This window comes from Elgaria multicarinata, chromosome 3 (assembly GCF_023053635.1).
Source record: "Elgaria multicarinata webbii isolate HBS135686 ecotype San Diego chromosome 3, rElgMul1.1.pri, whole genome shotgun sequence".
NCBI classification, from domain to species: domain Eukaryota; kingdom Metazoa; phylum Chordata; class Lepidosauria; order Squamata; family Anguidae; genus Elgaria; species Elgaria multicarinata.
The window spans coordinates 106,966,641-106,989,727 of record NC_086173.1 but is presented as its reverse complement, the minus strand read 5'-3'; the positions used below and the strand labels follow the sequence as shown (position 1 = coordinate 106,989,727).

At 40.7% G+C, this 23,087-nt stretch overlaps 2 protein-coding genes across 2 annotated transcripts in view; both read right to left on the bottom strand.

The window, feature by feature from the left end:
• NOL8 (nucleolar protein 8) overlaps positions 1-23,087 on the bottom strand; it is a 501,501-nt gene that overhangs the window by 332,251 nt on the left and 146,163 nt on the right. The gene's annotated exons all lie outside the window — the stretch shown is intronic.
• Positions 1-23,087, bottom strand: part of IARS1 (isoleucyl-tRNA synthetase 1) — a 101,251-nt gene that overhangs the window by 36,637 nt on the left and 41,527 nt on the right. The window contains exons 15-23 of the mRNA XM_063121209.1: positions 17,246-17,372; positions 15,558-15,631; positions 13,426-13,620; positions 8,836-8,922; positions 8,312-8,395; positions 6,193-6,340; positions 1,064-1,184; positions 367-458; positions 99-176 (exon numbers count right to left, since the gene is read on the bottom strand). Coding sequence (XP_062977279.1) covers positions 99-176; positions 367-458; positions 1,064-1,184; positions 6,193-6,340; positions 8,312-8,395; positions 8,836-8,922; positions 13,426-13,620; positions 15,558-15,631; positions 17,246-17,372 — 1,006 coding nt within the window. The remainder of the gene's footprint in view (positions 1-98; positions 177-366; positions 459-1,063; positions 1,185-6,192; positions 6,341-8,311; positions 8,396-8,835; positions 8,923-13,425; positions 13,621-15,557; positions 15,632-17,245; positions 17,373-23,087) is intronic.

Here is a 23,087-nt window from a genome sequence, read left to right as displayed (position 1 = left end):
TTATATCAAGCTAAGCATCGTTCATTTCATGGGACTATTTCAAATAGTAAAACCTAAGCTTATACAAGAATGAATGGGGGTGGGGGTGTCATTCTTACCATAAGTCTGCACATGGAGTAAAGAACGCTGAATAAGGTTTCTAAGGCCATAATGCAGTCATCTGTTCCATTTTCACCCTACTCAAGTAGTATTCATAAACGTAAGAGATTAGATCACTCATCACTCTTTTCATTTAATCTAAAGGTATGATTTTATAGTTGCACACAAAAAAACCATAGTACTAAGTTTTAAAGGAAATATGAATTTGCTCAGGATTAAATTATTTCCAGCTCTCATGAATACATGTTAGAAGCAGAAGTAACCTACCTTTAACCTCCTGCGATTCATTCTGACATACCAGTTTGTAAGAATGTCTACAAACTTAACTAGTCGAGGAACTACTGTGTATAGTCTGTAGGCTGAAAGTGAAGAAGAAAAACAGCATACTATAATATCCCCTTGACCTTTTGACCAGTCTATTTTTCTTACTGGGAGCCTTGAAGCGTTAAGCATCAGGCGGATACTCTAAAAAGATCTTAACATATTAAAAATGTAGGTAAGCATCATTACAGAGTAGGATTTGATTCAGTTCTAAAAGTTCTTTCTTCTGTCTTAACCAGAATTTGCAAAGCCACTTCAAACCCAAGTTTCAAATTTGCTTTAAGAGAATACTGATGTGCTAATGGTGGTTGGCACTGGTGCAAACGTAACACTAAGCTTTCGTTAAGGCCAGCAAGCGAAAGATAGGAAGTTTGCCCTGGAGAGGGGCAGAAGTAAGAGATGAAAGCAGGTGTTCTTGAGGCTGGGTAACTAGTTCAGCATTAAGTTTGCACCAGAGCAGTTCAAATACACTGGAGGCTGAGCAAATATCTTCAAATAAACATCAACAAACAAAAGTACCACACAGATATGTCAAAATGTAGTAGGTAAAGATAAACATGGATATGACAGGCAGTATGTTTAAATTGTAGGATTCTCAGGCACCAAAATGAACATTTGAATTCTGAAGCTTAAGTGCACACACCTGCCATTTCAACTCGGAAGAACTGAATCAGTGACTGTGTGAAGGAAAGAATCCATTTATCCATGACGTTTTTATTCTCTTTAGTTGTGTTCTCATTGTAAAGGAATTCTTTTCCATCTTCCTATGAACATGGGTACAAAAAGATGTAGCACTATAATTTTGTTACAAAAGGAAGACTCCCCACTAGAACCATTATAACTTTAGCCAAGAAATGTAAACATATAATTCATCCAATTAAATACAGTCAGTGTACTGCAAAAGTATCTGTATCTGACTGTGGAACAATGTTAATGAAAACAAGATTCTTGCAGTTCATGGGACTTTCAAAGAGACAGTTGCCATCATACATTCATAAATACATAAATACATGTTCTGTATGCAAACACAAGAGCATACTTATCTTTTCTGTGGGAAAAAAGTTCTAAACTGAATGCTGAGTTATACTATCATGTACTACTGAGAAAGTAGCTGCTTTCAGTAGCAGGTTCCAGTATGGTTCTATCTCTTCAAATTGCTTGGCAAGAGAGCAGAGGCAAGCTGTCACCTAGTGGGTGGACGTCAAAGTCCCACCTATGTCCCCAACCTGTCCTATACACCCATCAGGAAAGTGGGATGTACTTTCTTGTATTGCTAAAAGTACTGTTCGTGTATGTATGTGTGTGTGTGTGTGTGTGTGTGTGTGTGTGTATTCCATTTATATTGCCACCAACAGCTCTCCAGGACTACTCTGCAAAGGAGCAGAGATGCACATGCACAGTCGTCCCATGTCTCTGTTCTCCTGGGACCCAGCCTACACATGCGCTTTCTCCTCTACTCCAGCCATATACAGGCGCAGCCGCCACCGCCACCATACCAAGCATGGAGTCCAGGTGAAGCACTCTGACTGGTTATCACATATGGCCATGCTGAGTTTCCTGAGCTATTCAGGAGACTGAAGAAAAGGATTTTGAAATGAGCTTCTGTGTTGAACACCCACAGAGTGTTGCTTTCTCACTTTGCTTTGCACTCAGGACCTTTAAGTTAAACTGCCCCCGTTTGCCCTTTCTGTGCAATTGATTCCTGCCGCGGCTCCGCCTATTGTTAGCTAGCCTGCCCTCCCCACCCTACCCCTTCCCTCCCCACCAGCTACACTGCAAGAGAGAAACATATTGCAATAGCTTCAATTGCTCTGTTAAGTTTGAAAGCAGCTATTCCTGACTAAAGTGCTTTTCAATGTTCTCATTTACAGACCTCTCTCATTTGGACTATGCTCCCATTAGAAGGGTACAAAGCACTTCCTTTCAGGCCTATGGTACATAACATTATGTAAATAGTTTATCTGACTGTCATCTTAAAGCAAGTTTAAAAGCTAAATGTAACTTAGAGACGTTTGCCAGACTGCTTGAATGTATCCTTGCGTTTTGCATGAAAGGTCAAAGTGGTCAGAGCCTCTCTCTCAAGACGTATCCACCAAATGCTACACAACGCCACACACAGACACACACACACATTTCAATATTGCTGAGAATCATTTCTACAACTTGTGCAAGGGGGAAAAGATCTTTTATTAGCACAATTGCCAAAATATCTCATTTACATCAAAATATCTTCCAGGCATAATTCTACTCAGCATGCAATATGTAAAGGGACTAATATGCTTGCACCAAAACTTAGTTCAGATCTTTTTTTAAAAAATGATAGAATATAAAATATTAGGGCAACCTGAAAAACTGTATTACGAACACGGCCTGGGGACCGTCAGAAATAGCTGATTAATTATGAAGCTTCGAAGCTCTCCTTGCAGAGGTGACAGCTAAAAATGTAAACTAATTTTCATTACTATTTATTGAAGTATGCTGCCTTTATCACAAAGTCTCCGAAGTGATTTTTAAAAGCTCATGTATCATGAGAGGTGAGTAATTATAAGCTCTTCAAGTTATCAATTTCTCATTGGAAGTATAATCTAGTATAATGTATCTATTGAGAAGAAGACCTCCCCTACCAAAGAACTCATTTGCTATGTCCTCCTCTCAATAAATTATTTGAAAGGCAACCATTTAGCCTTATGAGAATAGATTAAGATTTAAGTACTAACTGACGAGAGTTTTGAAATTTACATCACTGTCAAGTCCGCCTTCCATTAGGTGGCCAAACAAATAAGCCAGTATTCTTGATTTAAGATCACTTACCCCTTAAGCATGCCTTAATGCTACCAAGCTAAAGTTTTTGTTTTTGTTTTTGCTATTGGTAAAATTATATAAAAGCAAACACATGCCTGACATCAACTTAAAGAACTTGATTTTGAATTTCTTCCCCGTTTCTCCTTGATTCAGAACCCTGGTTTGTTAAACCCCATTTCTGTGATGTCCAAACCAGGGAACACTGATACAAAAACTCTCTACAAACCACAATGGAACATTCAGGCTTATTCTTGCAACAAACCAGCTTGCTGGATAGGGAATGTTGTGTCTGAAACGTATTCACTGAAGCTCTGGTAGAGATTACTTGTTAAACAGATAAATTTACGCAAGTTTTGAAATGTTTTTAAGTTGAGTTTTCCTACCAGAAATTACTCACCCTGCTTTTCTCCTCCCACTCTTCCCCCCCTCCCCAGTAACATTATTGCATACATCAAACATTACCAAGGATGTGAACAAGATGCTTGGATGAGTGAGAACAACTTGCCCCCTCAATCCCCGTCCGTCATGGCTGGTCATCCAGGGAGGAGATGCAGCTAGACAACAACTACAGCATATTATTAGCGCATCTCTCAGGGAGGGGAGTTTTCCATCATGTTTAGAAGAGGCGGTAGTATGGCTGCTTCTAAAAAAGCCCTCCCTGGATCCCCTGGACTTCAATAATTACAGACCAGTATCAAATCTTCCATTTTGGGGCAAGGTGATCGAGAGGGCAGTTGCCTTCCAACTCCAAGTTGTCTTGAACGATACAGATTTTCTAGACCCATTTCATACTGGCTTCAGGGCAGGATACGGAGTTGAGACCACTATGGTCACCTTAGTGGATGGATCTACGCTTGAGTATTGACAGAGGGAGTGTCCCTACTGGTAGTTTTGGATCTCTCAGTGGCTTTTGATACCATCAACCATGGTATCCTTCTGGAACACCTGAGGGGATTGAGAATTGGGGGTACTGTGCTCCAGTGGTTCGGTCGTATCTCTCGGGTACATTCCAGATGGTGATGCTTGGGGATAGCTGCTCCTCAAAGAAGTAACTGTTGTATGGCGTACCACAAGGTGCCATCCTATCCCCAATGCTGTTCAACATATACAAGAAACCGCTGGGAGAGATCATCCGGAGGCATGGGGCAGGGTGCTATCAGTATGCTGATGACACCCAAATTTATTTCTCTATGCCTTCGACAACAGCATCAGCTAAGGATAGTGTGTCTCCTCTGAATGCGTGCTTAGAGGCGGTAATGGGCTGGATGAGGAAAAACAAACTGAAGCTGAATCCAGACAAGACAGAGGTGCTTACTGTCAAAGGCAGTAGGTGTGTCAACCAGTTCTGGATGGGGTTACAGTCCCCCTGAAAGACTGTGTTTGCAGTTTGAGGGTGCTTCTAGATCTGTCACTCCAAATGACAGCCCAGAGAGATACTATGGCCAGAAGTTCCTACTATCAGCTTCGGCTGATAAGCCAGCTGCGCCCCTTCCTAGAGTTAGAAGACTTAAAAACGGTAGTGCACACGCTGTTAACTTCGAGGCTCAACTTCTGCAATGTGCTGTACATAGGGCTACCTTTGTGCCTAGTCTAGAAACTTCAACTAGTTCAAAATATGGCAACCAGGTTGGTCATCGGTACATCTAGGGGTGACCATATTACACCAACACTAAAATCACTTCACTGGCTGCCAATTAGTTTCCGTGCAAAGTATAAAGTGTTGGCTATTACCTTTAAAGCCCTACATGGTTTGGGTCCAGGTTACCTGTGGGAACGCCTTACTCCTGTACAATCTGCCCTGCACACTTAGGTCCTCTGGGAAGAATTTACTACAGTCAGCAAAAACTAGGCTGACAACCATTACCCAGACGACCTTCTCTTCTGCCACTCCCAGACTGTGGAATGGCCTGCTGGGAGAGATTTGTCAACTTAACAGCCTTTCCGAATTCAAGAAGGCTATAAAGACTGATCTCTTCCGACAGGCCTACCCAGTCTAATTTAAGGTATTTGACTGTTATTTTAATATTGTATTCGTTTTATATGTTTTAATTAATTTTTATGTATTTTATGATATTTGTATCTAATGTTGTCCCCCGCCTCAATCCAGAGGGAGAGGCGGGTAAGAAATATATATATATATATATATTATCTTTTTCATGAAAGGTGATGGGAAAGGGCATTTCTAGTCTGTTGAAATGGAAGGACATGGGGAAAGAGTTGTTACTTCAGTTCTTCAATTATTTGTTTTTGGTAGGCTCCTTTGTATAGTGAGCAATCAAGAATTTCTGCTGATGACCCCCTGAGCTGAGAATGGGATGCCATGCCCAACCTCCTGCCTTTCAGGCAGTCATCACCACTCAAAAGTATGGAATGCATCTTGACCTTTGAGGGGGAAAGAGTCATAAATAACCTACTTCTCCACCAACCCTCGTCCCTTTTAAAACTTTTAGACTGAGCAATTTATTTTTCAGCAGCAATTTTAGTTTTTTTTTAAATTTTATCTCTTTTTTCCATTTTAATCTTACTCCTCCTCCAAGGAACTCAGTATGGCATCCTCCTGACAACCATGTAAAGTGGGTTAGGTTGAGAGATAGTTCTGCTTAGTTTAGTTTGCTGCTTATATGCTGCCTTTTTGTTGAGAAAATCAAAGCAGCTTACATTCAAATCTTACAATAAAACAGAATAGTGACTGGCCAGGGTCATTCTGTGAGTTTCTTGGCCTTTCCTTCTAGCCCAACACTGTAATCACTGCAACTCTGGTTCCAATAAATAAAATGTGGGGTGATAATCTACATCTTTGTTTTATTTCAAAATTGCACTGACACATTTTATATGAGCCATCTTGAGATTCTGTTTGGTCAAAAGGGCAGGATATCAATCATGAGGGGAAAAAATAGCTGAGTGGCATGCTTTGTGACTTTGTGACCATATTAATAAAATACAATAATGACAAGTGAAACAGCATTGTACCTTGAGTTGCAGAATGACAACATTCTGAATGAGGAACCGATAAGCATTGTACCATGGCAGGAAGACATCTTTCAGCACATCTCTGACACCTTCTTCTTTAAACCTCAGGTTTTCTGCTCTTACCACCGGAGAATTGATAAGGTACAGCCTGTAGCAGTATATGCAAATCGAATAGTATAATGAAAACATATCCTGCTTTTTAAGAACGTTCACCAGGCCTCTTTAATATGCAAAACTTAAAATGTTTACCATCTTCCACCTTGGACCCAAAATTATATTGAAGCTCTAACATTTTGTTCAGAGCAAGGAAAATCTGTATAGATTGCTAATGGCAAATCTTATTCATAGCAGTAGCCTGGTTGCAAGATCTTCCCCCACGCCCATGGCCCCAAACCATATATATAAAAAACCCATAGACATTTGTAGCATCAGTCCAATCTAGCAGGGGATATTCTATTTCCTATCCCCCTCCTATATCAGGCTGCTGCATGCAACTTTGGAAAGCATACCCTTCTAAGGGACTGTATTCTCACGTTAATCTCAACCATCATCCATTTAAAATAATTATTTCATATTTCCATGTGGCAAGAGAGCAAACTATTGCTAAGCATTATGCATAATGAAGAAAAGCGTTAGTATTATAACAACTCGGGGGCTTAAAAGTATTCTGTGCAGAGGGGGGGGGATGCCTTGTGCCTGCCTCTCAGCATTTTAGCTAGGTGGGCAGTTTCACCTGTTTAGGCAGACTCTGGGGAAGCAGGAGGGAGGAAGACTGGGATGGCCATAGGAAAGATCATAGGATGCCACTCCGGTCTCCTTCCCCACCCCTGGGAAAGCCCCATCTTCCCGCCTCCATGCTCCGTTTTACTTTCTCTCCATGGCAGCTATGAGGGGGAGGGGAGGGACGTTTCCTGGCCCCAAGCCCAGATCCCTCTCAGAGCCAGGAAACCGAAAAATCCTATGTCCCCCAGACACTGTCTAGGGCACATAAGATTGTTCCCTCATATACTTACTCAATACTTGAAGCCCCTACAACCACCTAAAATTCTCCACTTTCCTTAAACAACTTAAGTGTGCTGATGTTCAAAAGTACTGCATTTACCAATATGCAGAAGATGATGTTTTTGTAGTAGTTAAGCAAAATTTGCATATGGATTAAAAAAAATCCTTTTTCAACTGAAGTTAAATTACCTCATTACAGAGAGGAAAAATCCACAGGAAAGTTAGAAGTAGCTTATTCTATAAACAGAACACATCAAGTGCTTGACATCAAGCACTTCAGAATTCAAGCAACTGAACTGGAGCTCTCTCCTTAAATGAACCTAGTAAGCACTGTTTTGTATTGTGTGTGGGTGTATGTATAAATAAGACATTAGTGTACACATTTTAGACAAGCAGCAGGAAAATACAGATTTTTCCTATTGGAAAAACGAGAATAACAATGAATGCTCTTGAGAGTTTGGGACTTTCATTTAAGGAAAGAGAATAACATTACTCTAGTCTGTGATATAAAATATTATATCCTGCAAGGTACATATTTAAAAGAGTATTCTTTAAAGTGTAAAAATACAGCTAACATTTCAAGATATACACCCTAAAAAGTTCTTAAGGTATGCAATACTAGTAGAATGTAATCTGCAGTATCTTTGATTCCTATGATATGATAATAATTGGTAGTTATTCCACTTCACTCAAAACAAGTACAGTCAGTCTTCAATTCAACTGGGCTCACTAAACACTTCAAAAGTGGTTATCACTTCTCTAAACCAACATCCTTTTGAATGTTCTCTGCCTAAAATTCCCAATGGACATTCTGGCACAAGAATTTAGAGGACCTTTCAAGGGTATGCCCAGACCAACTGAGTTTTACACTATCCATAATGAAACACTGAAAGTTGGCAAATGAAGGTTACTTTTTGAGAGGTGTCCAACTGTTCTGTGCATGTACCTAGCTTCTTTTCTTTCATTAACGCATCCACAGTTCTGAAAGGAGGAAGCACACATGCAGAATGGGATGCACATGGTCAAATCAAAGCTACAAATTTTAGCTGGACATATCCTAAGCAGAAGACCTGCAAATATTAACAGGAAAGGGAAGAAAAGACCAACAGGTTCCTACCTCAGTGCATCAGCCCCATAAGAGTTTACAACATTTGCTGGATCTGGGTAATTCTTCTTTCGTTTGCTCATCTTTTGCCCATCACTACAAGGAGTTAAAAATCAAGACTGTGACAAGGTATGCATTTACTGACAAAAGTTTTCACAGATAATTCACCTACTATTTGGAAAGAAATCAGTCCACCGTTTTTTTGACAAAAGATACTAGTCCCTTGGAAAGTATATTACATCTACTTTTACAAAGGTGAAAGTACTGCCATAGTTTTTGCGACCCACATTTAGCAGTTCAGATTCATGATTGTTTTGCTATTATTATGAGCATTTTATTTTATTCTACCCACTCCAATAGATATTTAGACCTGTATCCTTTCTAAAGGAGATTGGTCTCTTCAGAGTAAAATAAAGGGGCTTCCACTATGGTTGGATACTTGAAGAAAGGATTACATAGAAACACAACACTTATAGCTTAGTACTACACCTGAAGCAGAAACTCAGCAAAGAGCAAAATATTAATAATATACTTGCCTGGCAAGAACTAGGCCATTTACAATTACATTCTTGAACGGAGGCTTCCCAAAAAGAGCTGAGGACAACACTAGCAAAGTGTAAAACCTGAAAAACAAATTTAGAGCAGCTGATTCTAAGCTGGTTGATGCTAAAATAGTATATTCAACCCTTCTATGCCTTCAAAACGTTAATGTAGCTGAATTGATTCTTTCCAGCCCATTTAAAAGCCTGGGGTCAATATGTAAAATCAGGGTGTTCATTCTCCAAAATCATATTCTTATTCTGCAGGTTCTTGCGGCAAACCTTGATTTGTATTATCTTCCAATTACTAGCTTCTAGTCTTGTAGTAGAATGGTTAAGCCAGGACTTTTGACCAAATCATGCACTTTGGGTTAAAAGCAACAAACTTGACATGAACATTCAGTGATCATGCCCAAACATTTCTTATGTTTTCATTGAGATTCTTTTTTTTTAATCTATATTTTATTCCTGTTAGACACCTTCAGTGGCATCTCTGGCAGAAAGGAGGGGAAAACGATTAATAATTTTTTAAAAAAAAAAATGTTTTTGCTTCTAAACAAGCATTCTCTAAATCAAGAAAATGTTCCAAAGTGGTGACTGCAGGATCTCAATAGAATTAGATGACAAGTTTCAATTGAATATACATCGACAAAACTCAAGGAGCATGCATGCCCACAATGTAGTCTGAAACCCTATGACACAACTGCAATCCCATATGTGTTATATGAGTGGGGGTGCCATCCTTGACGTCTTGTGCCCCAAAAAAGCGTGTGGCCAAACATGAGGCTGTGGTATCTCATAGAGGCTACTCTCCCTGAGCTTTGAGGATATGACTTGGGATGCACCTAGGCTTAGTTTGGGATACACAGTCTCAGTTCTTTGTTCATTTATATTTATTTATTTATTTATTTATTTATTACATTTTTATACCGCCCAATAGCCGAAGCTCTCTGGGCGGTTCACAAAAATTAAAACCATCATAAAACAACCAACAAGTTAAAAATACAAATACAAAATACAATATAAAAAGCACAACCAGGATAAAACCACGCAGCAAAATTGATATAAGGTTAAAATACAGAGTTAAAACAGTATAATTTAAATTTAAGTTAAAATTAAGTGTAAAAATACTGAGTGAATAAAAAGGTCTTCAGCTGGCGACGAAAGGAGTACAGTGTAGGCGCCAGGCGGACCTCTCTGGGGAGCTCATTCCACAACCGGGGTGCCACAGCGGAGAAAGCCCTCCTCCTAGTAGCCACCTGCCTCACTTCCTTTGGCAGGGGCTCACGGAGAAGGGCCCCTGTAGATGATCTTAAGGTCCAGGTAGGTACATATGGGAGGAGGCGTTCCTTCAAATAACCTGGCCCCAAATCGTTTAGGGCTTTAAATGTCAATACCAGTACTTTGAATCGGGCCCGGACCTGGACTGGCAGCCAATGAAGTTGTAAAAGGACTGGCGTAATGTGATCTCGCCAGCCAGTCCCTGTTAGTAAACGGGCTGCCCTGTTTTGTACCAGCTGAAGCTTCCGGACCGTTTTCAAAGGCAGCCCCACGTATAACGCATTGCAGTAATCCAAACGAGAGGTTATCAGAGCATGGATAACTGTAGCTAGGCTATCACTGTCCAGATAAGGGCGCAGTTGGTATATCAGCCTAAGCTGATAAAAGGTGCTCTTTGCCACTGAGTTCACCTGTGCCTCAAGTGACGGTTCTGGATCGAAGAGCACCCCCAAACTACGGACCCGATCCTTTAGGGAGAGTGCAACCCCGTCCAGGACAGGGCAAACATCACCTCGCCGGACAAATGAACCACCCGCTAACAGTACCTCCGTCTTGTCTGGATTGAGTCTCAGTTTGTTAGCCCTCATCCAGTCCATTACCGTGCCCAGGCACTGGTTCAGAACAGTCACTGCCTCACCTGGGTTTGATGAAAAGGAAAGGTAGAGCTGGGTGTCATCCGCATATTGATGACACTTCAGTCCACATCTCCGGATAACCTCCCCCAGCGGCTTCATGTATATGTTAAACAGCATAGGGGATAAAATAGAGCCCTGCGGAACCCCATGGCTTAGGAGCCACAGCACAGAGCAATAATCCCCCAGCACCACCTTCTGGAATCGGCCATCCAAGTAGGAGTGGAACCACTGCAACGCAGTACCTCCAACTCCCAGTTCAGACAACCTATCCAGAAGGATACCATGGTCGATGGTATCGAAGGCCGCTGAGAGGTCCAGGAGAACCAACAGGGTCGCACTCCCCCTGTCTCTCTCCCGACAGAGGTCATCCCACAGGGCGACCAAGGCAGTTTCCGTTCCAAAACCAGGCCTGAAACCCGATTGAAATGGATCTAGATAATCCGTTTCATTCAAGAGTGCCTGGAGTTGTCCTGCAACCACCCGCTCAAGCACCTTGCCCAGGAAAGGGATATTAGCCACCGGCCTGTAGTTGTTAACATCTTCCGGGTCCAGATTAGGCTTCTTCAGGAGTGGTCTAATTACCGCCTCTTTTAAAGAGGCCGGCACCACTCCCTCTCTCAAGGAGGCATTTACAACCTCCTGGACCCAGCCGGCGATCCCCTCCTTATTTGATGTAATGAGCCACGAGGGGCAAGGGTCAAGCACACAGGTGGTCGACCGGACTTGGCCAAGCACATATACATATACATATGTTGGCTATTATTAGCATGGTGAAAGTCCGCTTGACAGTGTCTGGTGCCCAAACAAAGCACTGGGCTGGAAGCAATGCTGTCTCAACTCAAAAGAGGACACTGTACTCCCTTCCTCCCTGCTGGTGCTATCTTAAGCAGGTCACTTCACCTTATTGCATAGCAGGGTCAACACTGGGTAAGATTTATATAAATCTTGAATGCACACAAAACCAAGTGTTTGCTGCAGGTCTACCAACTATTTTCCACCTCTTGAGGGTATAGACCTTGGTAAAATTCACATTCAGCATTATCCCATTGAAAGGATTTTTTGTCGTGGCTCATTTGTCAGTCTCCTCCAAGAAATACATTGCTTAATGGAACCCATATAAAAATTGTTAGTATTGGTCAGTGTACAAGTAGGTCAGGTTTCATGCATTTAACATAAAGTGCATGCTTTTAGGCTTAACAGCTCTGCTATTGTAACAAACAACATTAGTATAAAGTTGTATTACTTCCAAAGCTACATTACCAAAGTTATATTCTACTGTGCTGAACTGAGAGGCAAGAATGGTGCAGAGCTTCTCCTTTCATGGTGTGCATCTTACCATCAGAGTTGTGAGTCTTCCTTAACATGGTACTATAGCCACTTTTGATAAGAGATGCGCAGGCATGCGTGCACATGCATACGAACACACACACACACATGCACGCAAGCCTCTTCATCTTTCATTGGAGTGGCTGCTCTTTATATGTATACTCAGTCAAGTCAAAGAAAGAGCATTCTTCATTTGCATTCTTTATTACAGAATGGGCTTGCATTCTTTATTATAAAATTTAATTTCCCTTTCCCATGTTTTAAGAACAAACTCAAACCATCTTTGGAAAAAAGAAGGCCCAGAGCCAAATAAAAGTCAGCTAGTACACGACCCTCAGTGACACACATCAACAATCTGAAACATCCAGCTTTTCCTTATTGATTTTCACCAGGCAGAATGGGAGAGAAGGGCCTGTAGGTACATAGTGAAGCGCTACTGCTGAGGCTAAGCCAGTCTGGTCCGGTAAGCTGTCCTGATGGGAAATTGCCTGTGAACCATCTGCAAGCTATTCTGAGAGATTAAGGGTGTAACCCTATGCATGTTTAGACAAAAACAATTAAAACCCTCCAACTCCCAGCATGCCTCAGCCAACATGGAAGTTGTACGGCCTTTTCTGTCTAAATATGCAAACGATTGCATCCTCAGTGTGGTATATGTAATTCTCTGTTGGGTTGTATTGTAGATATCATTTGTTGATCTTTGTTCCACCCCAGACACGATGCAAAGTCCAGGACGAGCTCAAGCTTGCCCTGCCCTAGATTCTAAACCAGGAAACTATTCCTAAACATTATTTCCTTGAGTTAATTTTCCAGACAGGTATTTTAAATATATATAGCCTAGTATTTTGTGAAGTGTTCTCATTTGTGTTCTTTGCTTGCTAGATTCCCTGCTGCATCTTCTGCTAGCTAAGCAGAGAGGAACTTTTGATTTCCTACTCTAAACTGTTGCATTTTGCTATGGATCATCTGTAGCCACTTACCTACCTATTAGATTAGCAAGGCCAACTATATGAAGACAGCGCTATTTTAATAAAATCTTAAATAGCCAAAAGACCTTTTAACAAAATGTATGTCTGTGAAACTTTATTAGTTAAATGCACAATCTAGATTATAAAAATATTAGCCAAATGAAATTTAAACTTCAGGTATTTCATTTCAAGGTCAAACTGCTTAATACTCTACAAAATAAATAAATATTTTTGTATATTTGTTTTTAATGTTCATTGTTTTTAACTTTTATAAACTGCCCAGAAAACTTTGGCTATGGGGCGGTATATAAATGTAATAAATAAATGTAATAAATAAATCTGCAAAATCTTGTATCAGTAAATGACAAAAACATTACCATCCTCTGGTTTGGTCAATGCCTTCAGCAATGAAGTCAGCAGGAAAAGCATCTTCAAATTCTCTCTTGTTCTCAAATGGATAATGGACTTGGGCATAAGGCATGCTCCCACTCTCAAACCAGCAGTCAAAGACTTCTGAAACACGGTGTAATGTACCTTTACCACAGCGGGAAGGGATGGCTATATGATCAACACTAAGGAGAAAAATATGTTCCAGCGAAAGTTTAGATATCAAATTTTCATTCCACAAGTAGGAAATTAGCCTTAAGTAACTCAATTACAGAGACAGTTGTCAATTCTAAGCAGCATATTCAACATGCTTTCACAGATTTTGCCAAAACAGCATTCCATTAGACAACTCAGAATATAAAGAGTTTCACTGATTTAGCAAGTTTTATACTTACAATTAAGTTACTATACTGAATTATTGCTGAAAGGTGCTTTAATTTACCACATACCTTTCTAGGTCAGTTTTCAAAATGATGATGATTAACGGATAGCCAGCTAGCTGACACTAGAAATACCCTATGCTTCCCAAAGAAACACTGCCTTCTAAACTGCTCTTGTAAGTAATCATAGACAATCCAAGTCAGGCCACAGTCTGAACCTATCAGCCAGCTGAAACTATTACATGGCTCCACCAACAAGCTGTTACTATTCAAATAGGGGCAGAGCAGCAGGAAACCCCTCTATCTCTGTGCCAGTCTTCACTGTCAAACTACAGCTTTAGTGGGTACATTTTCTAAAACAAAGAAATAGGAAGAAAGCACATTCTGGCCCCAATCATCAAAAGATGATGGTCTGCTGGTGCATGTGTGTGCACGTGTGGGTGGGTCAGATGATAATGATGAGATGATGTAACTTCAAGAATTGGTTCTTAAATTTGCTTGTTCTCCTTTTCCCTCCCCATTCCTTTTTCTTTTTGCATCATGTCTATTAGATTATGAGTATGTGGACCAGGACCATCTTTTCCTTTAATCTCTATAAAGCACTTAGAAAACCTTGGATGCTGGATAAAAGATTAATAATAATGACAAAGCAAGGCTGTAAAAAGAATAATGGAATGACATGTAATAAGTATTCTGGTCCCAATGTTATTCTAGCTAGGTTAACACGTATTGTTTGAAGTAGATATGGAAATAGGTCATTTAAGGCTGGAAAGCTTTTATAAGCTTTGCAATTTGCAACTTATCCAGGGGCACAATGTTGAGTGAGAATCCGAGTGGCACATTATATTTAGACCACTTCAGTTACCCTTATTGCTAGTTCTTGGGCAAGAAAACCATGCATGCACTCAATACTAAGAATTCTACAAATCGAGTTATCCCTTCTCTTCTAACCTAAAATTATTAGCCAGCCAAGAAATGCTTATTATCTTTGCACATGTACTGGGGAGAGGTGGAAAGAGGAGTGAGAGCAGAAGAGGTAAATAGAGCAAAGGGTTGGTAACTTCTCCATATATTATTTGAAAAGTTGGCTAATATAGTTACTAGCTTCTAGTAGTCAAAGACTTTGTTCAGATGCTACAATACACTATGCTTTTACATTATCAGAAGTAGCCTAGCAGATTCATTCCTGCAATTATAAACCATCATTAGTTTATTATTATGTTTGAATGCAGTCAAAAGATTCAGATCCAAGAACTCTGTGCCATGAAGTAAGGCAGCCTTCTTGGACGCCTTCATCCTTGAAGCATAAATGTTAATACAGGAAGTATGATTTCTATAGAACCACACCACAGATCAATCTGCAGCATAGACCATTGCAATATAGTGCAGCAATGGCCAGCATACGAGGTGGGACTGACCACAACCCTCTCAATTAACAGGGCTTTTTTACCCTACAGGCTGAACTCACTCATTGGGGACTCAAGGGTTAGTTGATAGTTGACCCTTGTCACTCCAGATTTAGGGAGACTTAAGGGCTGGTGACAGATTTAGGTTGGATCATTTCAGGCTGGCTGTAAATTAAGGTGTTGTACAGCAGCTGGGTAATCTCCACAAAGTTGTCTGCCAGCTCACTTTCTAGGCTCTTTGTTTTATTTTTTAAAAAGGGGTTCAGCAATGTCAAGTGAGCACAGATATTAATAAGTCATAACAGATTTTATCTTGCTTTTGCCATAATCACCAACCTTTCTCTATGGAGATCAGTGATTTTCACTCCTGACAGCTCTTCCAGTTCTGCTACAGATCCAATACAGACCACCTAATAAAGTTCAACATATCAAAAATCAAATATCAAACATCAGTATAAAATTAAGTACCATCTACAGAAGAAGCATGTAATTAAGAAGTCAATTACTTTTAAGTAACAAATTTTGAATAAGTTTTAACTGTAAAAATTGAGACAATGGCTTTTCCAAATTTAAATACTAGTTGAGTACACATGAGATGACAACCTATTCTGTGAAATAAATAACGCACTGTGGGTTGTCATCTGATGAACCAATGGAGAGCCTGATAGATGATCAGGCTCACTGTGGGTTGCTCTCTCCCTCGTTCCCCCTTGGCCCTGGCAGATATCTCAGGGGACTTGGCAGCAGAACCCATCTTGTCTACCAGCAAGTTCCCCCACCTCAGGACCTGCAGCCCTGGTAACAGTTTCTAGCTTTTTATGTATGTATGCATGTATCTATATAATTCAGCATGGGAATATGCGCAAATATCCTTTTTAAAAAATATATTATTATTATTTGTCACATTTTTGAAGTTCTGCAAGAGCTGGCCTTGTCTGGTACCTTATATGTTTCAACTATCAAACAAAACATGGTAACTGACAAGAGGAGACTGTGTATAGGCTGATTTTACAGCCTTTGACCCTTGACAGGTGGGTGATCCTTAGCAGGGTGATCCTCAGAGTCTAGAGTATTGCCCTAATCCTTGGGGGTGCCCTGCTTTAAATCCCCACTTGGCGAAGATAGAGATAGAGATTCATACTCAGAGATCCACAAACCACTCCCTTTTTCTCACCACTTCAGTGTTACCGTGGCTACTGTTGCTGTGGTATGTGAGCGAATAGAGGGTGGCATGTAGATCTCTGAAAAAATGTCCCTATGAAAAAGACAAAGCAAATAAAATTTTAAAAGAGAATATTTACGCACATTGCCAGAATGAAAAAGAAAAGCAGCCCTGTTTTTGTGCAAATACCTAAAATAAAAAATGAATTTTAAAAAGCCGGGAATCGCAATCGAGGTCATGATTCGGGTGGCAAAGGGGGCTTGGCAGCAGACAGGACAGGTTCTGCCACCACGACCTCTGGGGTTCCTTAATAAGTGACCTGCCAAAGTGCCGCTTGGACACCGTTAGAGGAGCTGCCACTTGCTCATGGGCGAAGTCAATCAGTAAGAGTGGCAGGGTTTTCTGCTGCTCTTTCTAAGCACCTTGTGCTCACTGATGCCCACAGCCGATGATGGGCTAGCAATGCCAGGTTCAGACAACAAGCCAACCCATCTTGGGTTGAACAACGCCCATGTTGCCAGTTCAGAAGCTACTCTTCAGGAATCTGTCCGGGTTGTTGTTGGGTGTTGTTGTTGTTGTTATTATATTTATTTGTATCCCGCCTTTTGCCCAATGCTGGGCCTCATGGTTTATCACCTATGATGGGTTGTCATGTTGTGCGAACCCATTCACAGATGCATGAAGTCATCAACGAATGACCTTCCATCTTCCAAAGTTAGCAATGGAAGCCTCAGACATCAAGAATCACATCATTATGTCTAGAGAATCTGATCTGGAGTTACATTCCAAGGACAATCAGACTACTAAGAAAATCAATTGTAGCAAAGCAATCTTCACTCATTCAGACTTGATTCTGACGCACCTCTTCAAAATCATCACTGACCCACAATGGGATGGGTGTCCCCCAGTAACGATTTCGTGAAATAGCCCAATCACGTGCATCTTTCAACCAGTTTCCAAACCGCTTCTCTCTCACGAAGTCAGGAACCCTAGTTTTTAAAAAGAGAAAGAGAAAAAAGAGAAATCAAAAGAAACTGTTAAGACTGCTTTAGCATGATCTCTAAGCACTTCATAGCTTAATGGAAGCTTTGACCTGACTAGACTTTATTTGATGACATATTGATTGCACTGCACTTTCACTTGATTATGTTAATCTGACTGTATTGCACTTCAACCCAATTATATTTTAATGCGACTGGGCCTGCACAGACAACATGCTAAGCCATAGTTCAGCTGCTAACCCTTTTGCAGCAAAATCATCACTGACCCAGTGATGATTTTGCCATGGTGATTAAGCTCAGCCACAGTGGTTATGAATTTTGAGCTAAATATTATGGCTTAGCGTGTCGTGCAAACCATTCCTAACCATGGTGGCTACATAAACATGGTTTAAACTTGCTCTCTAATCATTTGCTGCAAAACGGTTAACAGGCCCATTAGAAGTCCTCAAAAGTTGCAAGTCTGCTGAGGGCTAGCAGAGGAGGAACAGAAAACTCCATCCCTCCTTCAGCACACAAATAAAGCAGCTGCTAGGTGTGGAGGAGAGGGTTGTCCTTCCTCCGGCAGCCCACTTGATGTCTATGCCGGGTGAAGAGTGCTCCATCTCTCCTCCTCGATCCCACTCACTCACCTACATACAGTTCCTTGTTGCCTGAGGTGATGAGGCCCGTGCTTTGACACAAGGCTGGTTAAGGTTGCCAGCGTCTTCTTGAAAGTTTATTTTTACCACCCCAATACCTACCTGTTTTCAAAGATTCATCACAGCTTTCCCCCAAAGTAATACTAAATACCAACAGGGAGTTCTTGAATAAAGTCAGTCAAAACAAAAATACATTGTAGATTTCACCACACTGCAATTATTTTTCTTGACTTTTATACAAAGCTTTAAGTTATTTTTACTTTGCAGGAAGTATATATAGAGGTAAGTCAAACTCCCAGCAGAAAAACTGCTGAAATAATTTAGAAAAGCCTGGCAGTTTAGCTTTCTGATAGCATTAGTTTTCTTGCTTTGAAAGAATGTAATTGCCTCTAAAAGTTTTAGAGTCTGAACTTATTACAATTACACTCTTTGTGTTGACCCTAAGGGACCCAATCTAACCACAAGTGGAAAACTGAATTGAGATAAAAGAGCATTTGAGCAACTGACTAATGTGAAAAATGAACTTTCTAATCTTGCTATTTGATACAATAGCATTTTCCTTCAAGATACTGGCAGACAGCACCTGTCGCGTAAAGTGGATAAAAAGCATTTGATTCATGGTTTTAAGTAGCTAACTAGAGATCCAGAAATGCAACAAGGCAAGCAACAATGATGTACAGGCTTATATATTTTTCATTTAATTCATATATTGAGCATCTGGGAATTGTTATCAAGAAATCAAACTATAGTGCAAGAGTACCAGGAAACAAAGATCTATGCAGCCCACATAGTCTGGCTTATACAAGAGCCTAACCATAGAAAGGAAAATGCTCTTGGGCAACTGCAATACAAAATGTATGTTTGTGGGAAATTGTGTACAGGGATATTGCCAGCCATACAAAATTCTAACTCGCTGATTTGCAGAGCTGATATAACACACACTAGAAATCTCACTGCCAGGCATTGTAGGGGACACACTATAATTCATTCAGTGTGTTCAACTGCTAGAAAGCCTGCCCCCCTCTAAAGATAGTAACATGCAAAAAGTTGACACCTCAGTCTAACATCCCAAGATACTATCACAGCTTGTATGTCAGGCCTTTATATGCAGTGTATAATCCCTACTTCAGTCTCTCAGACTTCATGAAATCACACCTCGTCTTAACCTACTACATGTTCTTGCCTGTCTAACACACACTCCTACCAAGAAACCTTTTGAGTAAATTTGTCCAGCTCCTACATCACTCCCTCCCTGGACTTGCTCTGATAACCACACAGCTCTCTCACATAGCCACAGTACCCTGCTGCTCTGGCCCATGAATATCACTCCCTGGGTCTACAACACAAACTCAGAACTCACAACCTTGTTATTTATTTATTTAATTACATTTATATACCGCCCCACAGCCGAAGCTCTCTGGGCGGTTTACAACAATTAAAAATGGTAAACATTAAAAGTATACAAAAGTTAAAAACCATCAAAAACATAAAAAAGTATAAAAACAACAATTCTGGGGTCCACTAAAAACAAACTTAACATTGTTAAATGCTGTTAAAATGCCTGGGAGAAGAGAAAAGTCTTGTTGGCAGTCCCAATGGGATCATGACTCATCATGCCTCTGGGAAGCCTCAAGTCTTAGACTGTTTGTAGATGTATTGCCAAAGAGACCAACAAAACTGTTTGCCAAGTCACCTACTCCACCAGTGTCTCACAAGCATAAGGATATCTCCCTCTTGGGAGAAATCCTGCCTTGTATCATTCCATTTAAAATAAGCATGTCAGGGTGTGCTTCCCCCCCCCCCCATTCTGCATATAAATAATGGAATCTGGCAGAGACTTACCTGGAATCTCCCACTGAGATATATAGATAGTCTATATGCACACACACAAAAACTGATCACTGCTTAATCACGCTCCAGTATGACTAGGAGCTGGAGTGAGGCAGACTAGGCCTGAGTTTATCCTGCACTCTCCTGATTTTCCTGTCCTAGTTGCTCTTACGGTGTCAGCAGCATGTCACTGAAGCAATTCTAGCCTGCAGGGTCCTCAGCAGCTTTGCAATTACAGAAAAAGTAAAGGCCAACTACAAAAAGAGTAAAGTACATGCCTTTTCGTTAACACCCCCACCACCTTTCCTGTGACAGCATAGAAGTCAAGCAAGTACTGCACAGAGAGAAAGATGGTGCTAATATTTAAGACAGCTGATGTTTAACAACTTGGTCAGTCTGGGTTAACAGAGTTCCAACAAATTTGCTCTCCACTCCATCAAAAATGGCATGACATTACATATTGAAGGCTTCAAATAAGAATGCTCACTTTCACCAAGGGCTCAACATTATAATGGCATGGCAAAAGTTCTTTTAAGAGCAATATTATTCTTCAGGAAGATTTAAGGTAAACAAGGGATTGGTAGGTGCAAGCCAAGGGTTTGTTTCCAATGTCGCACTGGCAGGAGGGAGATCACAGAGGAAAAGTACACCACCTCTCCTTCTCCCAAAAGCCCACAGCCTCTCCTGAGGGAACCCTTCTGAAAGGGCTGGACTGTTACATGGGAGAGTGAGGGGAGGAGGACAATCCCTGAAAATGAGGAAGAGGAAACTTCCACAGGCAGAGCTCCAGCTCATGAAAGGTGCCTCTATTGAGTTTTCAAGGATCCCCCTCCCCTGTGGCACAGCCTACCCCAGAGAAGGGACCCCCCCAACGAGCAAAAGGCTTTTCAGGGGACTCCAAGGGAAAGAGGAGGCAGGAAGTCACCCTGCATAAACTCCAATTACTGGCATGACGTTGGGTACAACCCGTCATAGGTAGTTTGTGATTTCACCACACAAATATTATCCCATTAAAATGTATGCCCAGAAGTTTCCAACACAATAGCCTCACTAAAAAATTGTAGAAATTAGCCCACTATTACAGTTAAACTTTAAAGATAGTTATACTCAAACATCCTAGGCAGTATCCAACACTGCTGGTCTGCTTACATTAGTGATGTACCTCTAGCATAAATCACCTCTAGAAGTACACCAACAGCATAAGATGTTTCCCTGGAAAACTTATTGCGCCAACTTATGCTATCGGTGTACTGCTACAGGTTGCTCATGCTAATGGTACTTCAATAGCATAAGCAGTCCAACAGTGTTAGATACTGCCCCCCAATAATTACCCTTTCACTCTAGTTATTTTATTCTAAATCGGGGGAGGAATTCAATAGCATAGTACTGGAAGTAATCAGTAATCTAATTTAACGTTTTTCTGCTTGAATAGAAAAAAAGCATCAACCAATATATTAGGTGCAGATAAAGTGGTCAACACTTCATTTATACTAATTAGATTTTTGATTGTTAACAATACTTTCTCACCCCTTGACTATGGCAAAGTACCATAGAAAATAAGACACTGTACATTTTAGAATTAACTTGGAATGCTGTTCTAAGATTTTTATAACCATGCAAGTAAGCCAATACAAGATTCAAGTCAACCTTCTCTAGACCCTTTGCGCAACACACTTTTATTTTCCTTTAAAGCGGCCAAAGAGGATTCTGTAGCAAAAAAAATAGCTAAGGTCTCTTGTCCATGGACACAGCAAAAGCTGTTGGCACATAAGCTTCCTTACCCAGACAACTTCAGGGCTTGCATACCGGTTTTTGTTACAGCCACCCATACCTACCCCATGAACTTGGACCTCCAAGTTTCCCTTTTTCTTTAATTCACTCATTCTGCAGAGGGAGTCTATTCCATCCAAGGATAGCCTATGACCAGCTACAGCTTGGCTATTCCACAGCTCCTCACTACAATGAAGTTTCCATTGGGGATATGATATCAGACAAGAGTATAGAAAAATCATACTGGAATTCTTGCCAACTTGTGGAATACACCTTTCCCTCTCTCAATTTACATTTCATTGTATTTTGATACACAGCAGTTATACAAAAATGTTCTAGTTATTTTTAGGATGAGTAACTCTTTCTCATACTAAAGAATTTCCATTACTGCACACTTTACTCTTCACTTCTTTTGTTCAGTTACTGTTAACTATGGAGAGAGAAGAAAAACTATTTGTATTCCTGTACTAACCTCCCTGTAGGGATACATATGAAGAATTAATATGCTTCTCCACTTTAATATACCAGTAGGGACATTTAAAAAACAACAACAACAACCAGCTATTGTTTACTCCAGTATATACTGCCATCTAGCTTTGTAATCTTGTTATGGACTTGCTTAGAGAGGTAACTGGAAGAATAATCCAATCCAGATTATAGGCATTTACAAAGCTTTACTTTTAAATTCAATAGTATTCTCTCAGAAAGAAGTCCTTATTAGCCAGCCAGTCACCCTACCCAGTCACACAACTAACTTCAGAGAAATTGTAGGCATCCGAGCATACTTGCTCCTGGGAACTGGGAGGGTAGAGGAATAGAGTTCCTGACCCAGAGAGGTCTGCAGATAACAGGTGGTTTTATACTCTCCATCCTTTAAAAAAAATGGAACATGACTAGTTACCCTCTGACGCTTGTTACCTATTTGGAGGAGTAGAAATTTGACAGACTAGCTGCACTCTTTCTCTTCCCTCTAGACTGTTGATAAGAACTGAAATTTCCAGTTTTCAGTTGGCTATGCACACATTCTGCAGGAGTGGCATATGGACTCCCCCTCACCCCCACCCCTCTCACGGACACACATGCAATATTATCCCTCTGAACTTCTGAATTGCAGCAAATATCAACACTTGGGACTGTTTCACACCTTAGGTCTTGCGCCCCCAAATACATGCACATTGGCCCTGTTCAGAAGACCCCTTAAACCACGGCTTTAACCACAGTGGTTAAGCCAGAAAGTCGGACCGTGTTCAGAAGACACCTTAAACCATTGCGGATAAGGCGTTGTGCCATGGTTTGAAGTGTCTTCTGAAGTGGGCCATAGAGGATTGTTACACATGTGGAAGAAATGAAGAGGTACATAGCAGATCTGTGCAATCTCTCCTCCTCAACGAGGAAGATATTGCTTGAACCAGTTGAATATGTAGCCAGTTAATCCTGTGTCTCATCAACCAAAACCTAACACACA